Source organism: Colias philodice, chromosome 22, assembly GCF_061535455.1.
Source record: "Colias philodice isolate Cphi_HAF_F1 chromosome 22, ilColPhil1 Martin Lab GWU primary, whole genome shotgun sequence".
Lineage (NCBI taxonomy): Eukaryota > Metazoa > Arthropoda > Insecta > Lepidoptera > Pieridae > Colias > Colias philodice.
The window spans coordinates 3,536,477-3,557,197 of NC_143107.1; the positions used below are offsets into that span (position 1 = coordinate 3,536,477).

The 20,721-nt window shown below is 31.1% G+C and overlaps 1 protein-coding gene across 1 annotated transcript in view; it reads left to right on the forward strand.

The window, feature by feature from the left end:
* Window positions 1-20,721, forward strand: part of LOC149478377 (zwei Ig domain protein zig-8-like) — a 123,193-nt gene that overhangs the window by 92,690 nt on the left and 9,782 nt on the right. The window contains exons 3-5 of the mRNA XM_089709583.1: window positions 11,748-11,881; window positions 17,323-17,400; window positions 18,016-18,148. Of these exons, the coding sequence (XP_089565709.1) occupies window positions 11,748-11,881; window positions 17,323-17,400; window positions 18,016-18,148 (345 nt within the window). The remainder of the gene's footprint in view (window positions 1-11,747; window positions 11,882-17,322; window positions 17,401-18,015; window positions 18,149-20,721) is intronic.

The following is a 20,721-nucleotide window of genomic DNA, read 5'->3' on the forward strand; positions in this document are numbered from 1 at the left end:
CAGCTTTTTGTAGAAACAAACGTTATTCAACACAATATGTTGTGTATTTTTGTTAACTTTACATGTTGTTTACCGACATTATTTCAAGAAGCTTCGCATACTACGGCGATACTGCATATCGCCTCTTACGAATTTCTATACCTCAGAAAGTTAGGTAATTTTGAGCAACAGGTATATGTACTTATTCATTTATAACTAATTATTCGATTAGATTGCCGATATAGAAATTCGGTTCAAAGTGTCGCTTATGTAAGTTTGAATCCCGCCTCACTATCAAAGACAGATCAATAATTTTTATAAACATTACAAAAACATAATCACTAAAAAGTGAAAACATCTCAAAGAATGTACTGTTCTCTTATAATAATACTAGATTTCCGCCCGTGGCTTCGCCCGCGTTTTCAAAGGAAATCCCGCATAGTTCTCGTTCCCGTGGGATTTCCGGGATAAAACCTATCCTATGTGTTAATCCAAGTTACCCTCTATATGTGTGCTAAATTTCATTGTAATCGGTTCAGTAGTTTTTACGTGAAAGAGTAACAAACATACATACATCCATACATCCATACATCCATACATCCATACATCCATACATCCATACATCCATACATCCATACATCCTTACAAACTTTCGCCTTTATAATATTTATTAGACTATCATCTACCGTACCTACATTACTGCCACAGAAGTCAATAAACCCATCATGTATAATCATGTTTTACAACAAACAAACAACATAAACTATTTATTTGTTTAACAACATAAACTAGTTGGTCGAGCGCCACCTGAGACCAACTCGTATGCTACAATATCTAATTTAAGTTTGTTAAAATCGTATCAAGATTGTGCAAACCATTTACGGACGTTTAAGTATTAATTGAAGTTATATTACTGCACTTTTAATTTTTAATAACTAATATTTGTTGTCATGTACAATAAATAATAATAATGTATATGTTGTCATTATACAGCTACATTTTAGAAGGTTATAAGATGTAAAGCAAATCATCTCATTCGTGATTTTTCCTCAGCTCAGATTACGCTTAACACAAGAACTTACATAAACGATAGCTAAAAGTCTCTGATGATTCGTACAAAACTTGACATTGGCAGAATCCGTCCTCACTGGGATCGGGAATTGCCACTTAAGAAAGAAACGTGATAATTTGATGACTTATTTCGATAAAAAAAACTAAATGTAGAGATGATTCATTGAAACCGGTTTTATATTTTAATCAAATACAGCGTCAATACAATTTTAAACGCTATATGGAATATAAAGTATAATAATAAATATTCTGTACTAGCGGTCCGCCCCGGCTTCGCCCGTGGTACATATTTACGTTTTCTCTACGCAAAAACCATCCTCGTACTTCAGGGAATATAATAAAAAAAGAATTATCGAAATCGGTTCAGCCGTTCTCGAGTTATGCGCTTACCAACACATTTTGCGATTCATTTTTATATATAAGATTAAATATGGGATAGTAAATTAACAAGATTTTACATAAATAGTTCCATATCGCTTCTCAACAGACTCACTCATTCAAGTTGAAAGCGCCTTAAGAAGATTAATTATTTCACGAGAGCGTATCGATTAAAAAAACTTTCCTCATTGCGCAGAAAACTTTAGTCTTTAATATTTATAGCTGAGAATTTTTTTCTTTATTTATTGCTCAGAATTTTGAAATTGTAAGCCTTTGTAAGGGATTCTTAAAGTATTCCTGAACTAGCTTTTCTTAGCTGTCTTTCATTAATGTTAATTATGAAAAATATAAAAGTTTGCATCTTTCTTAATGAATTTCTTTGAACTTTATAATTATTGTATGCATTTTTCATAGAAACATACTTATATACTTATATTACAAGGTATAGTTTGCTACGCAAGTACTACGCACACTCTACGAAATTGCTACGCGTAGTGTATTCATGGTCTACGATTAGGCTACGATGGCCTACGCAGATGGACACAGACAATAATTATTAGCCGTGCAACTGGACACGAGTTTATATGGATTATGTATGGGATAAGAAAATAGACTGAGCAGTAATTGTATTTCATGGTAATTGAGGTTCTGTTGTCATTTTTGTTTCATAACTTTCTAGTAAATAGTATATTAATCAATTCAGGTTGTATGTAAATAAAACTGCTAACGAAAAACTATTCCCACAACACAAAACATCAACTAGAAAGATAATAGTGCTGGTCTTTCTAGTTCTTATACTTTAGCGTAATTTTTATAAAAAGAAAATTGCAGAAATCTATTTCAAAATCGTCAAATATACAAAATTTTAATACACAAAATCACGATACCTTCATCGTTTCGTAATTAAAAACTAATTTTCAGTCAATGAAAAGAACTGCAAAATATAATTACCCTACTATTACAATGACGATTCTATTATACAGTTTGAAAGCGGTTGAGGGTCCAGTTAGCACCTTTGTAAGAAGGAAGTTTGAATGCCCTTTACAACCCCTTCAGCTTTTCAAGCGCTGTAACTCGCTTAAGCACTATTTGATGAATAATTTGGTATTTTCATGTTTAGTATAGATGAATTTAGATGAACAATAGATTGCTTTATTCATACGAAGTGTAAGAAGGGCTTATGTATTTATGAGACTGTTTAAATGGCATAGTTTACATAATTAATTATAATAAAGTGTTCATTATTATTTTTTTTATAATTAAGTCTTGTACACTTACAGGGTACGCAAAATAAAAATTGAACAGTCTTTCTATTATTTCCTAACAATTTTTTTTTGAAATCCTTATTTTTTATATAAAAGACCTATCAATAATACCGACTTCTGACTTATTTTTGTCGGAGTAATATTTAAAGTGGCAGAACTGAAATGGGCCTTTACCTTTAATATTTAAGAGTTTGTAGGTCAACATGTAAGGTACCTACCTACACATTAAATTCAGCATCAAAAGTTATTTTATTGTATCACACGCAAATTACCAATTATGATTCATTAATCTTATTAACAATGTATATAATTAGGTCAATTTATAGTTCCTAAAAAGGTCACAAAAGAAGTAAATATTAAATCTAAAAGTGATAAAATTAGAAACAGAGCTCAAACATCCAAGATAAGCTGACTTCAAGATTTCTCGTTATTAACCAAGTTAAACCAGAAGCCTCACAGCTACTTGACCCAGCTAAGCCTCTTACAGGTTTAAATTTATTTTCAACCTGTACAAGAAAATGTGTTAATATTTTATCATTTGAACGTATGCATGTAATTGACATAGATTGCCATAAAGGGAACTATTTATTTAATTTTTTATTATAAAACTTATTGCATTTATGGTTAAGTCTGTGTTGTTTAAAGGGCAAATATATTATTATAGCATTCGAAATAGTGATTCGTAAATTTACGTGTAATTTTGAATATTTCATTTCAAAAATAAATTACCGGCACATTGATCTTACTTTTGTATTATAAAAGAAGTAAATTAATGTACATGATTTTTTCTAAATACTTTACAAAGATGAAAGAAGTAATCAATCTTTTTATCGCATTATAATATTATTATCATTCTTATTTATAACAATAAATATTCACACACATGTACCAAAATAGTAACGAATTCAAGAAATGCTATTTCGAGAAAGCCTCGAATGAATTGTTTTCACAAATATTAAAGAAATGGGGTAAAGAAAATTATATTTCACAATACAAAAAGTGCAATACTAGAAGAGCCGGTAGCATTCAGTGGAGTGAATCTCAGTACTGCAGATGCATTAAAAGATTGTACTTATCGTAATTTCATTATTCTTTGTCTTTTTACGATGAAGGAGGGTTTTTTTGAGTGTATGTATGTATATTTTTTTGGCACGCCCTACAGCTAAAACCGCTGGGCGGATTTTGATTTATTACACAGTTGACAGATATATATACTACGTACATACAGTTAGGAAACTAAGCCCCCCCCATGAAATTATGACGTATAGCTATAGGGCTGTTACTTTTTGATATTTAACCGACTTGAAAAATAAAGGAGAAGGTTATCAATTCGGCCTGTATATTTCTGTTTGCTTTTTTTCACAGTTGATTTTGTGGTAATTTGGAGATTAAAACCCGTTAAAATACAAAAATGGTGTAGCCTAAATATGAATTTACAAGAAGAAACAATCCGAATTAATACAGCTTGTAAAAGTAAATACGTTTTTATCAGTGCTATATTTCGAAATCTAGTTTTGTTATGGACGCCGAAGGCTATTTAATGTACCTAAATTATTTATAATGCTTGATATTTGTATTATACATATATTCAATAATTATTTTAAACCAGAATTTACAATACTTGTATGTAGGTATACCTACTAAATTATTTTTAAAACGATAAATTAAATTAAATTAAAAAACACAAAATATGCAAAAATAAATTAAAATTATTATTATACGAGCATAGAACCTCTACCTTTTTGTTTTAGGAAGAAAAAGAAAATAGTTTGACAGGCTTAGTGCTTGACAAAGTGGAGACGCCACGTATCGATAAAAATACAATAATTATAATACCTATCTATCTTTTTCTTCCCTAATATTTACGTAATTATGCACATAAATTTAAACAAGATTTTTTTAAGGTTTCCTTTTTTTATATTTTCGTGCTCTTCTAGATTGCGTAAAAAATAGATGCGATCTTTAAACAGACTGGACCCCTAATAGGTACTATTTGTAGCTATCATTTTGATAGAAAATATGTCAACAATTATGTTGACATATTTTCTATCAAAATGATATTAAATATTATTAAATAATAATATTTATATTAATAAAACTCATACTGCCATATCTATAGAAATTAAAAAATAGTCTCTTTTTAACTTGTAGTCAGATAGTTATGGTATTTACAAATATATCTATTTATTGAAAGGGCTACAAACTGAAAGAATCGATATTTATTTAATGTGAATTGACATCACTTTAAACTTTTTTCCATACTATATTCAAAATCTGTGGATGTGTCACCCGCTACTATCGATCCCCCTCAATACCCTTGTAAACACGCTTGATGGGGGGGGAGCCATTTCGAACATTTTGTATGAAGTTTCCTTACTGTATGTATCTGTATATTGTGTTTATTAGGTGTCGTTGCAATCATCAGAATTTTGGTAGTTACATAAATTAGAAGTCGAGATTTTTGTTTTCATAACAAGAAAATCGTAGATTAAGGGATAACATGACGCCATAATATCTCGCGAGTTTGTAAACTGTCGAAAAATTGCGAACTATACCAAACAATTTAATACTTTTCTTTTTTGTAAGTTAATCTGTCCTCAACAAACTGGAGATTAAGAAAGCACTGTTATATTACAAAGCATAATTTTATCGTGCACGTGTAAACTTTAACTGGGTCTTTTAATAATGGTGTCACACAATTTAGAAGAAGAAAAAACAGCTTGAAAAAATACAACTCATTTTGAACTATATAAAGATACTATCTATTTATCTTGATTTTAGCTTAATCATGTTAATGCAATATGTACGTAAAATAAACATGGTAGAATTTTTTAATAGAAATTATACTCAAATGGAGATAGAAAATTATACTCGAATGTAATTTGTAAACTAGAGGTAAAATTAGAATAATAATTAAAATAATTGTAGCTTTTACATAAAAAAAAATATATATTTTCCCTAAATTAATAATTACTAATAATACTTTCCCTGTTTATTTTGAATAAACAATACACTATCCCCTGAATGTGATACTACACTTCTGAAAAATGGCATAGGTGTAACAAAAATGTGTGTAGGTACGTTGAAAAATTCCATGCTTTAACCGATCAAAACATTTCCAAAAATTTTTCAATCGAATAGTTACTCCTATCGATATTTATATATATTTAATTTAAACATTTAAATCTCCGATATATAAAAGTCATTTTTTCGGTTACAATAAGTATATAATCGATAATCTTGTCTGAAACCCGTCTTGTCTCACGTGAATAAACAGAAAGTTGTAAGAGGCACTCGTGCCATTTTGTCACAAAGAAATTCCTTTCTGAAGTATTAAATTTATATTTGAAGAGATATTATATGATATGAGTACTAGCTTTTGGTTTTGAGACAATAAGTAGCCTAGCTACGCTATCTCTACATAAAAATATCTATTCTAATATTATAAAGCTGTAGAGTTTGTTTGTTTGTTTGAACGCGTTAATCTCAAGAACTACAAGTCCGATTTTAAACATTTTTTCAGTGATAGATAGCCCATTTATCGAGGAAGGCTATAGGCTATATTATATCATCACGCTAAGACCAACATGAACGAAGCAATGTGGGTGAAACCGCATAGCACAGCTAGTATAGTTTATATTGCTATTTGTGTTTAACTTTGATAAGGTTTCTCTCATGTGATATTCAGAAAAGAAGGCCTATATCTGATTAACCTTTAATTGCGTGAACGAGTAATAAACATGAATCATTCCAAATTCACGATATATATTGAGAAAGTGTAAGTTTCTTAATCTCTCTATAGTAGAAGTATTTTAACACAGTTAAACAATAGCTTTCATCATTTACCCAATAACACAATTCTAACGATCATTTTTATTCTAAAATAGTAATTAATCACTTCACAATAAAACACATTTCACCTTGACCGTGGAACAAAGCCTTACGGTATGTAACAGAAAGATCCCGGAAGCGCGGTTTTTTGTTTAGCACGCTTGCGTACCCTTTTTAATTACAAAGATGCTTCGAGCTGAAAGTAAAAACCTGCAAGGATATTGCGGCAACTTGTTTACTTTATCTGCTTGATTTTCGTGTGTAATGAAATTTTTTGTGGATGCGGTGTTGTCATGTTCTACGAGGGTATCGAATATCCCAGGTGATCTTTTTTACTTTTCATAGATATTATAAAAAAAAAAATATTGCCGCTTCTGTTTTCTGTTTGTGTAAAACAGAAATCTTTGTAACGTATCTAAAGTATTATTATATTATCTATGATAGCTACTATTTATTCCATTTTAAACTAGTGTAGCCTGTAGGTAGTATTAAGAGATCGGAGACTTCGCAACTGTAAACCACAACTTCCTATAAAGTTTGAAGTTCAGAACGTAACACATCAATTAGGTAATACATTAAAATATAATTCCATTTTATAGTTCAGTACACATTTAAAAAGACTATTAGCATTATCTCACACATAAAAATGTAAAATCATGCTGTTTTTACAAGCTTTATCACACAGCATTTCTATCATAATATTATTTGTGCGTAATGTAAAATTACGTTGTATAAGTTAACATTAAGTTCAAGTGTAACAGTTTATGTTTTTCTCATATGTGAAATGATGTTGTATAAGTTAACAGTAAAATATAATTTATTACTTTTATCACATTTAAATAAAAGCTTGGTTTAAAAAAGTAGATGTTACTTTTAAATTATTTATCACACACTACTCAATTGAAACCCGAATAACATAAGCGCTTTATTTCAATTAACAACCATTTATTTCTAGCCATTGCAAATTGCACGTAAAATTATCTTCGAAGACCTATTCACTCACGCCGGATAGTTATTCTTTGCTCTTGAAGCGCCTTTTATGTAAAAAGCGAGTAAATGAGATGTGAATTGCAGTCAAGTCCAGCAATTTGCCTGAATAAGGTGTGAAAAGGGCAGAATTGAATGGTTTTTATATCAATTGGATTAACGTTACAATATGTCATATTATGTGGTGTTTAACTTTTGTGTATAGTATTTCTTTTCTGGGGATAAATTACTGTTAACAATGCCTCGGATATTATATAATTTAAGTCAACAGAGCTATTGAAACTTTATAATAGTACTTTAAAAGCTTTTAAGAGACTTGAAAAATCATTATTTATAAACGTTTTGAATCTTTAAAATAATGCCATATTCAGTCATACATCAAATGAGATTGAATAGATAGTATTTATCTTAGGTCCATTATTTTCAAATCGTAATAATTGTATAACATTTTTTGCAGAATTCTAAAGATCCTTTTTATAAATAAAAAGTTGGAGAACCTAAGCATAATATGCGAAGTAACATAAATTAAAGAGTAGAATTAACCTTTTAATTTTTAACGTGCAATAAATTCAGTATTTATAGGTATTTTTCTTATCTATTCTCTGTTCCAGATTTGGGATGGCAATTATTAATAATTGGCTAAATATTTTTTTCTGATACTGAGTACAGAAAGAATTTACTGAAATGACGTAAAATAACAACTGCACTTGGCTATCGTAGTGGATGACTTAAAACTGTATTTCTACAGTCGAAAGAATAACCACTTGATGGTAATAACTAATAATACTACTACCTGCCTAGTTTAATAAGCGACTATTTATTTTTAAACGTAAAACCAAGACAGCCAATATACAAGACCGTAAATCCGAACAGTATTTTTGCAACAATGTTACACGTATTTTTTCGCGCTATATTACTCGTATAAGGTTTCTCGCGTAATATAAAGACTGTTGAACGAAACCTTATATTGCTGTAATTTCCATGTATTCGCGTTAAAGAGGTCGAGTCGACATGGATTTAATTAAATTCTAACTTATCGGTTGCTACGTTACTAGACTTCATTTAAATTGAACTCTTTATGTAGTTTTTCTAATATGTTTATTTATCTTCTTCAACATGGTGTATATTTATTTATTTATTTATTTATTTCTTTGTAATCATACAGCAATACAATAAGTAACAATTTTTAATATATTAGTACAGAACTAAGAGCCAATTCAGATTACTAGTTAAGTTAATTTTTTAAATGACATATTATCAGAAAGGAGTGTATTACATGTTTTGGTGAATTATATAATATCTTAAGAAAGGTTAATGAATAATTAAACAGTTAAATCTGAAATCTCCCTTTATGTGAGTGTGTGTATGTGTGTGTGAGTGTTAGTGTGATATCATATGAAAATGATTACGTCGCACATTAATATTGGTAACGCTGCATACTAGCTATATATAGATTCAAAAACAAAGTAGGCTAGGTAGGAAGTAAGAAGGATATAGGTATATAAAAGTGGTAATAAAAAGTATGTTGCAAGTTGTAGATAAATTATTTTGCAAAAAAAAAATTAACACAAATATAATATTCACATCTAAAAGCAAACAAATATACTTATATTTAATTTGAAACGAAATGCAGAAAACATTAGCTAACATTATTTTTGCGTAAAATTGCCTGTAGACATCATTGTAACTGGTGGTGACTGGTGAGTATAAAAATCCATCAAATTTATGCTTTCGATCCTCTTTAATATAAAATATAACATTCAAATATATGGGATCTCTAACATTTCACATGTAGGACACTAACCTCCATTAAAATTTACCTCCCAACAAATTACAACTCAAATTAAGTGAAACGCAACACCTCGAGTGAGTAACTCAAAAAAGTAATTGGGCTGATTGAAGCGTCACTAACTACTTTAAAATTACTAAACTCAGCAAAAATACGTGTTAACCCTAATTTGCCGTGTCCAAACTTTTTGCTCTGGCTTCCATAAAAGGGGTCACATCGACCCCCAAAATTAAGGTCCTGCCAACGCATTACTCGCTCGAATGTTGTCACAGACCCAAATAATTTCTTAATCAACTCACCTTTGTTTACGCTAATTGTGTCGTTTGCTATTCTATTTGGGGTCTACACAAACAGAATTCCAAAAAACATAAATGCCTTCGTAAACATGTATGGGATATTCGTACATGCAGACATGCTGTTTTGTATGTATCGTGTATTGAGTCGATCGATGTACGGGATATTGTTTGGTAGCACGTCAGTTGCGTATTTTTAGTCACGTATCTCAGTTGTAATCTATACTTATACAAATATACTAATAATATTATAAAGCTGAAGATTTTGTTTTGTTTGTTTGAACGCGCTAATCTCAAGAACTACTTGTCCGATTTGAAAAATTCTTTCGGTGTTAGATAGCCCATTTATCGAGAAAGGCTATAGGCTATAACTAAGACCAACAGAAACGGAGCCACGCGGGTGCAACCGCGGGGCGCAGCTAGTGTTGAATAACTTATGATATTGTTCAGATTCAATGTAACATGTTCCGCACGCATAGAATGTTACAGGGATTTTAAATCGCCATTTTTGGTATCGATAAAACAAAATATATATTTTGCAACTCCGTCGAAAGCCAAACAATTTATCGCATGACGTGAATCATCCGCATTAATGTCATAAATGCGAAAGTTATCCATATTATTCTTACGTTACCTTCGAGCAGCTGAGGCTTTCAACATCAAATACGGTTTATAATGTACTCCCTATTACGTATCGGAAACGATACAAACAATCATTTAATATTAATCAAATGCATGAATATCTATAATATCAAATGAATCGCCAAATGTGTTGGTAAGCGCAAAACTCGAGAACGGCTGAACCGATTTCGTTTATTATTTTTAATATGTTATTTGAAGTACGAGAAATACAGAAATCGTGAACATTTACCACGGGCGAAGCCGGGCGAACCGCTAGTGCGCTAGTATATATTTATAAAAGATGCTGATACATTTGTTTTTCACACAAGGGTTCAAAGTCCAAACCGTTTAGAGATACAATTACCACAAGGACAAACAAAGTCATTAAATGGACAGTGATCCTGTCTGAAACAGTAAGAAAAATAAAAAGTTCTCGTCGTTCAATCAACGCTAAAAGATAATTTTGAATTGAGACTTTGATTGGATATTTGAAATCTGGGATCTCTTTACTCTAAGTATCTTTAAATCTCGTAGATGATAGTCGAATCTTTTATCTTTTGAACGCTTGAATCATGATTATTGAAAATAATAATTCCATCAAATATTTTGTTATGTTAAAATAAATGCTTTGTTTAAATAAATACTTAGATATTTTGCAAACGAAATTTAATTACAATTACAGAAAATCACATTGAAACAAATCTCGACAATACGGTTTTCTTCTCGCTATATTGAACTACTATTTATTGTTCGCGTATCTTTTACGTATTTAAAAATTAATCACCATAATTCAATTTAAAGGAAGATTCATTTTATATTAATAGCATGATCTGCCCGTGTATGATTCGCAGTAAAACCAGAATATGAATACATATTTAATGCGTAAAAACTTTTTATCCTGAAGTTTCCAACTCATAAATGCGCGCGGTCACTAGCAAACTTAGTTTACTTACCTGTATTAATATTTCTAGAAATTTCTAGAAAGTATTTACATTATAATAAATTATAATGTACCGTAAAACCACGGTATAGTATCTCGTAACAGAACCTACTTACGTCCATTTTACTAACAATGCTTTAATACGTGTTACAACTTTCATGCGAGTAATTATGACATAAACTTAAGCCATTACGCGTATTATTAAGACAAACAGCTCCATTAAGAGCTCAAAAAATGTGTAAAAGTAGAACTAAATAGTTAAATACACAATGAAAACTGTAGTTAGGCTTTATGAATGCATTTGCAGTCTTAAACGACCGAATTTTAAGTGTTCATTTGTTACATCTAGGAATTACAATGTTGAGTAAAAAGTAAATATAAATTTTCTTTTTTTATACATGCAGCCGCCCATTACAACAACTCTCAATATTCTACAATAAATTTATTTATCTTTTACCTCAGGTGGCCTGGAAGAAATCGCTGTTAAACGACAAGGTCAACTTTTGTACTTTACGTTCGGAATATGTCATGTATATCGTGAATATTTTAATGTTAAATAGTGTGGTATGATGAATAAATAAATATTGTTTCAGGGACAGCACATTATGGAGAAGACAGTGTGGGCTCCTTTCCATACTTTGAATACAACGTGCCTAGGAATGTTACCACAGTGGTCGGTCAGACCGCCTTTCTGCATTGCAGGGTTGAGCAGTTAGGGGATAAAGCTGTAAGTATTAAAATGTAATGTAGAATATGCAGTATTTTTGAGTCGATGTAAATCGTAGAAAGTGGTATTTATAGCCTTTTGTTTTTTTCCATATATCCGTTTTATATGTAGTACTTGAAAGGAAAGAGACTAATCAAATTAATATCTTATTCCATCTTAATCTTAATACTATTATAAAGGCGAAAGTTTGTATGGATGTTTGTTACTCTGTCACGTAAAAACTACTGAACCGATTACAATGAAATTTAGCACACATATAGAGGGTAACTTGGATTAACACATAGGATAGGTTTTATCCCGGAAATCCCACGGGAACGGGAACTATGCGGGTTTTCCTTTGAAAACGCGGGCGAAGCCGCGAGTATAATATAATGTTGTATCGTAGACAAAAAAACAATCATAAGGCGGAATTCGAACCTGCATTCTTCACCTACTGGGGCGACCGCGACGCTAGACCTTTCGGCCTATAAAACTACAAAACTAAACATCAAATCTTATTTAATTTCAAGGTTAAAATATGAATAATATACGTAACATTGTTTTTATTATATTTTCAAGAATTCAAGTTAATATATCATTAAAACACACTGCTGAGAGTTTCAACATAATTAACGTGGAATAACTGTAAAAAACCCAGACGTCGAGGAAAAACATTAAACAAAATGTTGCAAATATTTCTTAATTGCCTTTAAAATGTAAATACAATGCAGCGAGTATCAAGTGTTGAAATAAACACTACTTCTGCTAACTAATGCGTATTTGTTTGTTAACTGTAGTTTGTTCATACAACATTTTAATTGTTATTGTGAAAATAATTATAAAACCAGAAAAGGGTGTTTTGAACTAATCTTATGATAATTTAATATAGAACATATAAAAATAAGACAATTTGCAAGTAAGTACATAATTATAAGTAATTACATGATAATTTGTTTTTAATTTTGTGTAGTTTATACAACCATCTCAACACATCGATACAATATTGTTATTGTCCCTTAGGCACATAAAATTGAAATTGTCGAAGAAATTCGATTAATCACTAGCGCCGAGAGGCTAGGCGTTGCCACGGTATGGCAAAAAGACGCGGATTCGAATCCCGCGTCGTTATCGATTTATGTCATCATATTCATCGTCAATTGTTTTTTGTAATAATGTGCAATATTTATGAAATTAAATATGTCCGTATTTAAGCAAAAAGGAACCACCCAGCAAAAACGCACTTCTGAGATATTAAAGGATTTACAAAAACATTTGCAGCTCTGTTAGATGAAGTAAAATTAAAATTTATTTTATTTAAATTCATTGATAAATTACTTATTTAAGTATGTGTATATAAATTTGCTCTGAATACTCTTAAACTTTCTAGATAATTAAGAAAATGTGCATGTGGTTCCTTTTAACATTTATCAATTGATAGGTTTTCTCTTATACAAAAAGGAACCACAACCCAGGGATTTAATGATATAAATGAAACTATGTATTTATAATATCGTAATATAGCTTTAATTAAATAAATATATAAAATAATACTTATATAGGACGTTTATTCGACGTTATCATCAAATTGCATTTCGAAATCCACCGTGTCTAGTCCATCTATGTGGTCTTCTATTGCATCATCACTAATGAGACCGTTATAAAAACTCTGTGCATCTTGTGGAATGAGATGTAATATGGCCTGAATATCGCTAGAAGGTGAAGAAAGCTTCTCCAGAGGCACCAACGTATAAGGTTCTTCGTTATAGCTTCTGTAATAAAAAGAAAAAAACTTTAAATCAAAACAAAGCCACGTGGCTTTTATACGTAAGTATATGGCGACAGCAAAATATTATTAGTTCTTATAAAGCCGTGTCTATGACTATGTTGTATGTACATGCGCCATGTACAAAAAACTGGCTAAGTGCGAGTCGGACTCGCGCAACGAAGAGTTCTGTACCATTATCTATAAAAACGTCAAAAAAATCACGGTTTATTGTATGGGAGCTTCTTAAATATTTATTTTATTCTGTTTTTTGGTATTTGTTGTTACAGCGGCATCAGAAATACATCATATGAAAATTTCAACTGTCTAACTAGACGGAGGGACAGACAGACGGACAGCGAAGTCTTAGTAATAGGGTCTCGTTTTACCCTTTGGGTACGGAACCGTAAAAATCATATGCAACAGTGGCAACCCTAGCAAAAAATTAAATAAACTTGTTAAAATTTTGAATTTCGCAGGCTAGAGCCTTGTTCCGGTCAAAACAGTGGCCGCGCGAGTTTTAAAATCAAACAAATAATTATATGCACTGAATGATGTGGCTGCAGGCTGAATGTACTGTACCTACTGAATCTGAATCTAAACGTATTTTACCAAAATAGTAGGTAGGTACCTAGATCATCGACAGTTATTTTTAAAACAGGGTTTAGTAGTTTCATCTCACAATGACAGATGAATCGTAATAAAATGACTCTTAATTCGACTCGCCTTCGTGAACAACAACATTGTCGTTAAAATACGTAAATCCACAGAGGATTCCTCTTGCACTTACTTAATGAAATATCTTCTTAAAATCACACCACAATCGGGAATGAATCAAAAGTGGATAAAGCGTACCTGCATCTCAGATTCAATAAGTACTTAAATGCATTAAATAAAACTACTTACCCGTTGTATCTTCATTATTATCTTCAGTGTTCGTCTCCAATGCTTTTCTTACCAATTGCTTGCTTATTTATGTATTACTAAACATTTTCACATTTAATTTTAAAGGTAATTAACAAAAACAATAGAACTTACTTTGCGGAGGAAAATAACACCGTCACCTTAGACCGTCACGTATTCGAACTACTTCGCTGAATATGTCACCTATATTGACAGATGTTCGACGTTTTACTTTAAAAATTGGAGTTTTGCACTTTGAGCTATTTAAGCTTAGATCATAAGTATTTAAGTAATGAAATACGTTGTTTAAAGATGAGAAGCATTGTAACAAGTCAAGGCATTTGGTTCCATATAGCGATGATGGCTTTCAGGATGTTTTACAATATTTATTTATGCATAATAGAACCGAATGCTTGTGGTTTTATTTTGCAATAAAAAATTACAATTAAATTATGTATTTATTTTACGCATAACCATACCACAGAAACCTGGTTCCATTTTGTGTATTAAAAATAATTGTTATTAATAGAAATATGTGTAATGTATAATGGTACCAAGTAGGTGTGGATCTGTTTTGTATAAAATGACATGATAGTAATTTCGTTTATTTGTTTGAACAAAGCAGTCCCGTGGTGCTGTGGTTCGGTTTTGCTTAATATGGTATTATTTGTTGTTGCTGGTGGTTCCTTTCTGCTTTTAGTATACCTTGTTTCCAACGTAAAAATCATGTGGTTCTTGTTTGTATAAGAATTTAGACCACTTTTGGATGAGTATTCTTCAATAAAAGCAAAAAACGAAATTTGTCGAGTGGTTCCATTTTGCATAAATACGGACATATATTCCACCATATTATTTCTCACACGATACACTTTTATGTATAGGATTTAACCCTCGTATCGCGATGTCGAGGTTTTCATAGCGTGTTAAAGTTTAAAGCCAAAGTTATATGGAACAAAGGAATTTCTAACGTTGCATAATATTTGTACAAGTTGGAAAATTTCCGTGCAAAATTTTGAGAAATAAACGTGTGGATAATGGCAAAAATTTAAACACAGCTATAACGTTGGACGTTCTGAAGTAATGGAGATCTTACTAAGCCATATATTTTCTTTAACCGGGATTTGGGATCGCTGCTGTTATAATATCGTTTAATTCCCGATTCCATTTCATATATGTATTTGTGAAATTAGTAATTGTAGTGCTTTTTTATTCAAAAAAATAATAATAATGGCTATTTTATTTCTTAAAGTTAGTCTTTTGACGATGAGAAGAAATAAAACGTTAGAAATATTATTTTAGTGAAATGATTCGTGATATTATTGAAACAAAATAATATGCAGTAGTGTACTACAAAATATTACGCTCTTTTGGTAACGAATAATAGTTCGCAAATCTGTAGTATTATGCAATTACCTTAATAATAAAGTACGTTAAAACATTGTCAACACGTAGTAAACCGTTCTTTACCACCAAAGAATACAGTAAACATAAATAAGGAAATACCAATAAAAGGAAAAAGGGAAAATTGCATCGTTTGTGGTTAAACGCTTCCTACATTTACGTGAAAACCGCAAGAAACTCGAAGCCAGTCGAGTTGGAATATACTTTAAGAACAAGGCCTTTGGGGAATTTGTTACAATAGTTTGTGATACAGAACTTTGTACTTGTAATGATATCGTTTATTAACTTTTAAAGAGGACTGTTTTGTTGTTGGTGCAAATATTTCGTGGATACAAATATTCAAACCGACTTTAAAAAACGAGAAGGATTCGACAGAACGTTTGACTGTACGAACCGATTCTTTTTTTATTTCAAAGCTGGTGCCTCCCGTCGTCTTCTGACAATTTGACTGCGGTTTAAATTTTGTTAAAAATAATTATTTAAACATATTGATATACCTAACACTCGTCAAGTTTTTGATCGTATTTTATTAAATTACTAGCTTTCTGCTTCGCCCGCGTTTTCAAAGAAAACCCGCATAGTTCCCGTTCCCGGGGGATTTCCGGGATAAAACCTATCCTATGTCCTTTCTCGGGTATCAAAATATCTCTATACCAAATTTCATGCAAATTGGTTCAGTAGTTAAGACGTGATTGAGTAACAGACAGACAGACAGAGTTACTTTCGCTTTTATAATATTAAGTATGGATTTGTAATTGCAATATTGCACGCCTCATAAGCGAAGCGTTGAGGTGGGTACTACTGTCACTTCGCGCAAAACATCTGATTTTTCAAACTTAAAATGTCTTTATGTATCATACATTGCACTTGTAAGATAATACATACACACACATATTAAGAAAAAACACTATTTTTAACATTCATGATATTTTTGATGTCATTTTTGTTATTTAAACTAGTTAAAAAACAGTTTAAAAAAGTTCTGTCTTAGACGTCCGTGTGTCTGTATGTGCGGAGGATTTTCTTGTTAACACGATAGCGACCGAAATACTTTACTAATCGAGTCTTTTTTTTTCTCTTACGCTTGAGTATGCTCAGGAATAGAACCCTTTCATTTTTCAGGGTCTGATTCGATGTGGTTTAATTGTTATTAAATAAACAAAAATAATAATTAATAAATAATTATTAAAAAAAATTATGAGGCGTGCACTTTTGGATTTTCCAAATTATTTTTATATTATTTTGTACATTTATTACATACATTATACTTTATTTCTAGTACGTACCTACAGGCATAACCCTTTGCATAAACAATAATTGAAGAATAACCGAAAGCAACTGAATAATTTAATTAAAAACGTTTATTAAAAGGGATTAAAAATATAATGTTTTACAGGTATCCTGGATAAGAAAGAGGGATTTGCATATTTTAACAGCGGGCATACTGACATACACTTCGGATCAAAGGTTTCAAGTAAGGGTCTTGTTTAATATTTATGTATTTGAAATTAAATTCATGTAGGGCATTGTTTGAGATTAACACTTGACATATAATGTGTTACAATTGTTTGTATGTCAATTAAGGTATTATGTGTGTTCTGTTAAATATTTTACCTTTTTAAGGCAAGGTACAGACTCTTTAATGATAGCTAATGCCATTTTATGAATATTAAATCAATCAATTGTATGTTTAAACTGTTGTTTCGTTAAGCTTAAAAGCTCCTGGACATACTGTTCAATCAAATCTATTTTTTATGAATTTTTTTAAGTAATTTTCCTTCTTACATTTGAAAAATATCATTTCTTTAATCAATGTGTAATTATTAAAGACTCATATTATCTAGACCTACGTTATTGAAGTGAAGCATCTTTAGGCTCTTGAGAGTTAAATTTCAAGGTCTCATCATAGCAATACCATCATGTCATGATGTAAGGCGACGATTTTGGTATCTTTGAATATTGGAAAAGAAGTTTCACTTGACTTGTTTCTGACCATGTGCTCGGCTCTTTTTTCTTATTATAAATCAACAATGTATTTGACCGTGACATCTTCACATTCTATCACAACTAATACTCCTACATTTCGCAGGTAATCAGACCAGACAAGTCAGAAAATTGGACGCTCCAAATCAAGTTTCCACAAGAACGGGACGCGGGTATTTATGAGTGTCAAGTCAATACCGAACCGAAGATGTCGCTAGCATTCCAATTGAATGTAGTAGGTGGGTTGTTTTATATCTATACTAATATTATAAAGCTGAAGAGTTTGTTTGTTTGAACCCGCTAATCTCAGGAACTACTGATCCGATTTGAAAAATTATTTCAGTGTTAGATAGCCCATTTATCAAGGAAGGCTTATAGGCTATAATATCATCATACTAAGACCAATTGGAGCAATGCGGTAAAACCGCGAGACACAGCTAGTGATATATAATAATAAGGTATTGAATGTATACGGTATAATGGTATGGAATTTGTTTAGGAATAATTTAAGTTGATATATAGTAGAGATTGCAAGACTAATTGAGAATGATTGCATCCAGAGTTCAGTCTGATTTCTCGACTGTAATTTTAATTAACATTTCTATAAATATTCTTAGAAACAAATCCCCAACTGGCAACCCGAACCGAGTGGGAGGTTATAAAAATGAGTTGAACAGCGGATTTGACACACTTTGTTTTTGGCTCTCGGACGTAACGTTCGTTATGGTTGTGCTTAGTTGTGTTAATAATTATTTTGAGTAAATTATTATTTTATTGTTGAAGGTAGATACATATAAAATCATTTTGTAAGGAATAAAACTTTCTTGGTTGATTTTAAAATCCCTAAGAATATGTTATTGAGAGCTTGTAACGTCTAAGGATACGTTCTATATCAATAGATATTATGTTGTATGTGTTGTATGGTTCTATTTTAGTTCCTACAGGCACTACATAGCTTTTCAAGAAATTATTTACCTACGTATTAAGGGTACTAAAGTTTCCATATTAATATATCACTGAATACCACAGTTTCTGTAAATCTTGATAGAACACGTTTCATTAAGAAAGTTTACCTAGTTACAAACTGATGTATGTTGAAACCTCTTGACATTGCAATTTCATACCCACGTATATTCCTTGTGAACTAGTGTAAACGACGCATTGCAAATCTAGTAAATTTCCAATTAATTTCACTCAAAATTAGTATTATAGGTACCTAAAATAAATTTGGTTTGAACCGTCTTATTAAAAAACATGTTTTAACGTTAAACCATAGACAAGGCCAATAAATAAACTCAAGCTTAAACCTCTGTTGTCTGTTGTCTTGACCGCCTCCTTGATACAGTGGTTGACACGTGAGCGTAGAACCGAGGGGTCCTGGGTTCGATTCCCGGTGGAGACGAAGAAAAAAAAAAGGTCTCGGTCTGGCAGGACACAGAAGGCTGATCACCTACTTGTCCCTAAAGAAAGTCGATCAGTGAAACAGATGTACCAATAATGCATCTGCCCCTTACCCCACTAGGGGACACGGGACTTCACTTTTTTTTAAACCTCTGTATTAAAGTTAAACATAACCTGGGATTTAACCAGGTCTATTGAAGTTTTTGTACTGATACGTTAAATGTTTTTACTTGCCGTCTATGTAAAGAACTATACGAATAAACAAAAAGTACCTTATATACGAATAAAAAAACAACTCGTAGCATATTTAAGCAGCTTAGCGCTTTTAAATTTATTTCAACACTCTTTGACAAAAGAAAATTCACTAGTGTTCGATATTTCTACACCAAAATATCCTGAATAATTTCACCCGTATAGTAATCGGATTAAAGACCAACCAGTTACAAATGAAAAGGTTAATTGGACAAAAAGAACCATCTCTATACGAGAGCTCTAATCCTATATTTTGTTACCGAGTCTGTCAGCGACAATGTTTGGAAAGGCGGACGAAAAACAACGTTATATCATATAGAAACAAATCAAATTTATTGAAAAACAAAGGCGAAAATATACGCCGTATCGTGAAATGGAATTTACTGGCAAAGCAATAATATAGAATGGAGTTTCGTGTCTTGAAAGTTACGTTAGCACAATTATTTTAAGACCCAATCTGTTTACAGCGTCTGTATATAAATTGATTTTGTAGTAAATTCGATTAATTATATTATGTCTGTATTTGAATTGATTAAATTCGATTCATTATAATATAGTTTCAAACAAAATTAGTGATCAAATAATCTTACTGTAGTATAAAGCTTATTGGATAGATTCCGAAATGTGTTCAATGTTGATTGCAGTGTTTATATTGACAACCCGTATACTGCGGCTATCGCTGTGATGTGTTGTTGTTTACCTAAACGAATAGTTTCTATAATACCTGTGAATATTAATAATAATAAATAAATATAATATTAATATATAATTGGGTAAATTTTATCACCCATAGCTACTTAAATGTAGTAGGTACCTACATATTGAAAATTTATTTGGCATATAATTTTATCTTATTTATTAAGTTTGGAATAGGTACTTTTCTTAAGCAGAATCAAATTACATAAACGTCTTCAATCAAAAAGGCATCAAAAAATAACGATCTAATGTCTGATTATTTTGAATCTACATAAAATAATGCCTCCCACAAAGACGAGGTTTAATAATCGGCTTCAAAGAATTCTGCCTCTAATCAAATAAGACAGAAGATAACGCTGCTCTTTTAAATAAATTACAAAGCGAATAAGCCACAAAATCCCTTAATCAAATACATACTTCGCTAAAACTCGAAAGCCGTTTACGCAATGCGAAAAAATCACAA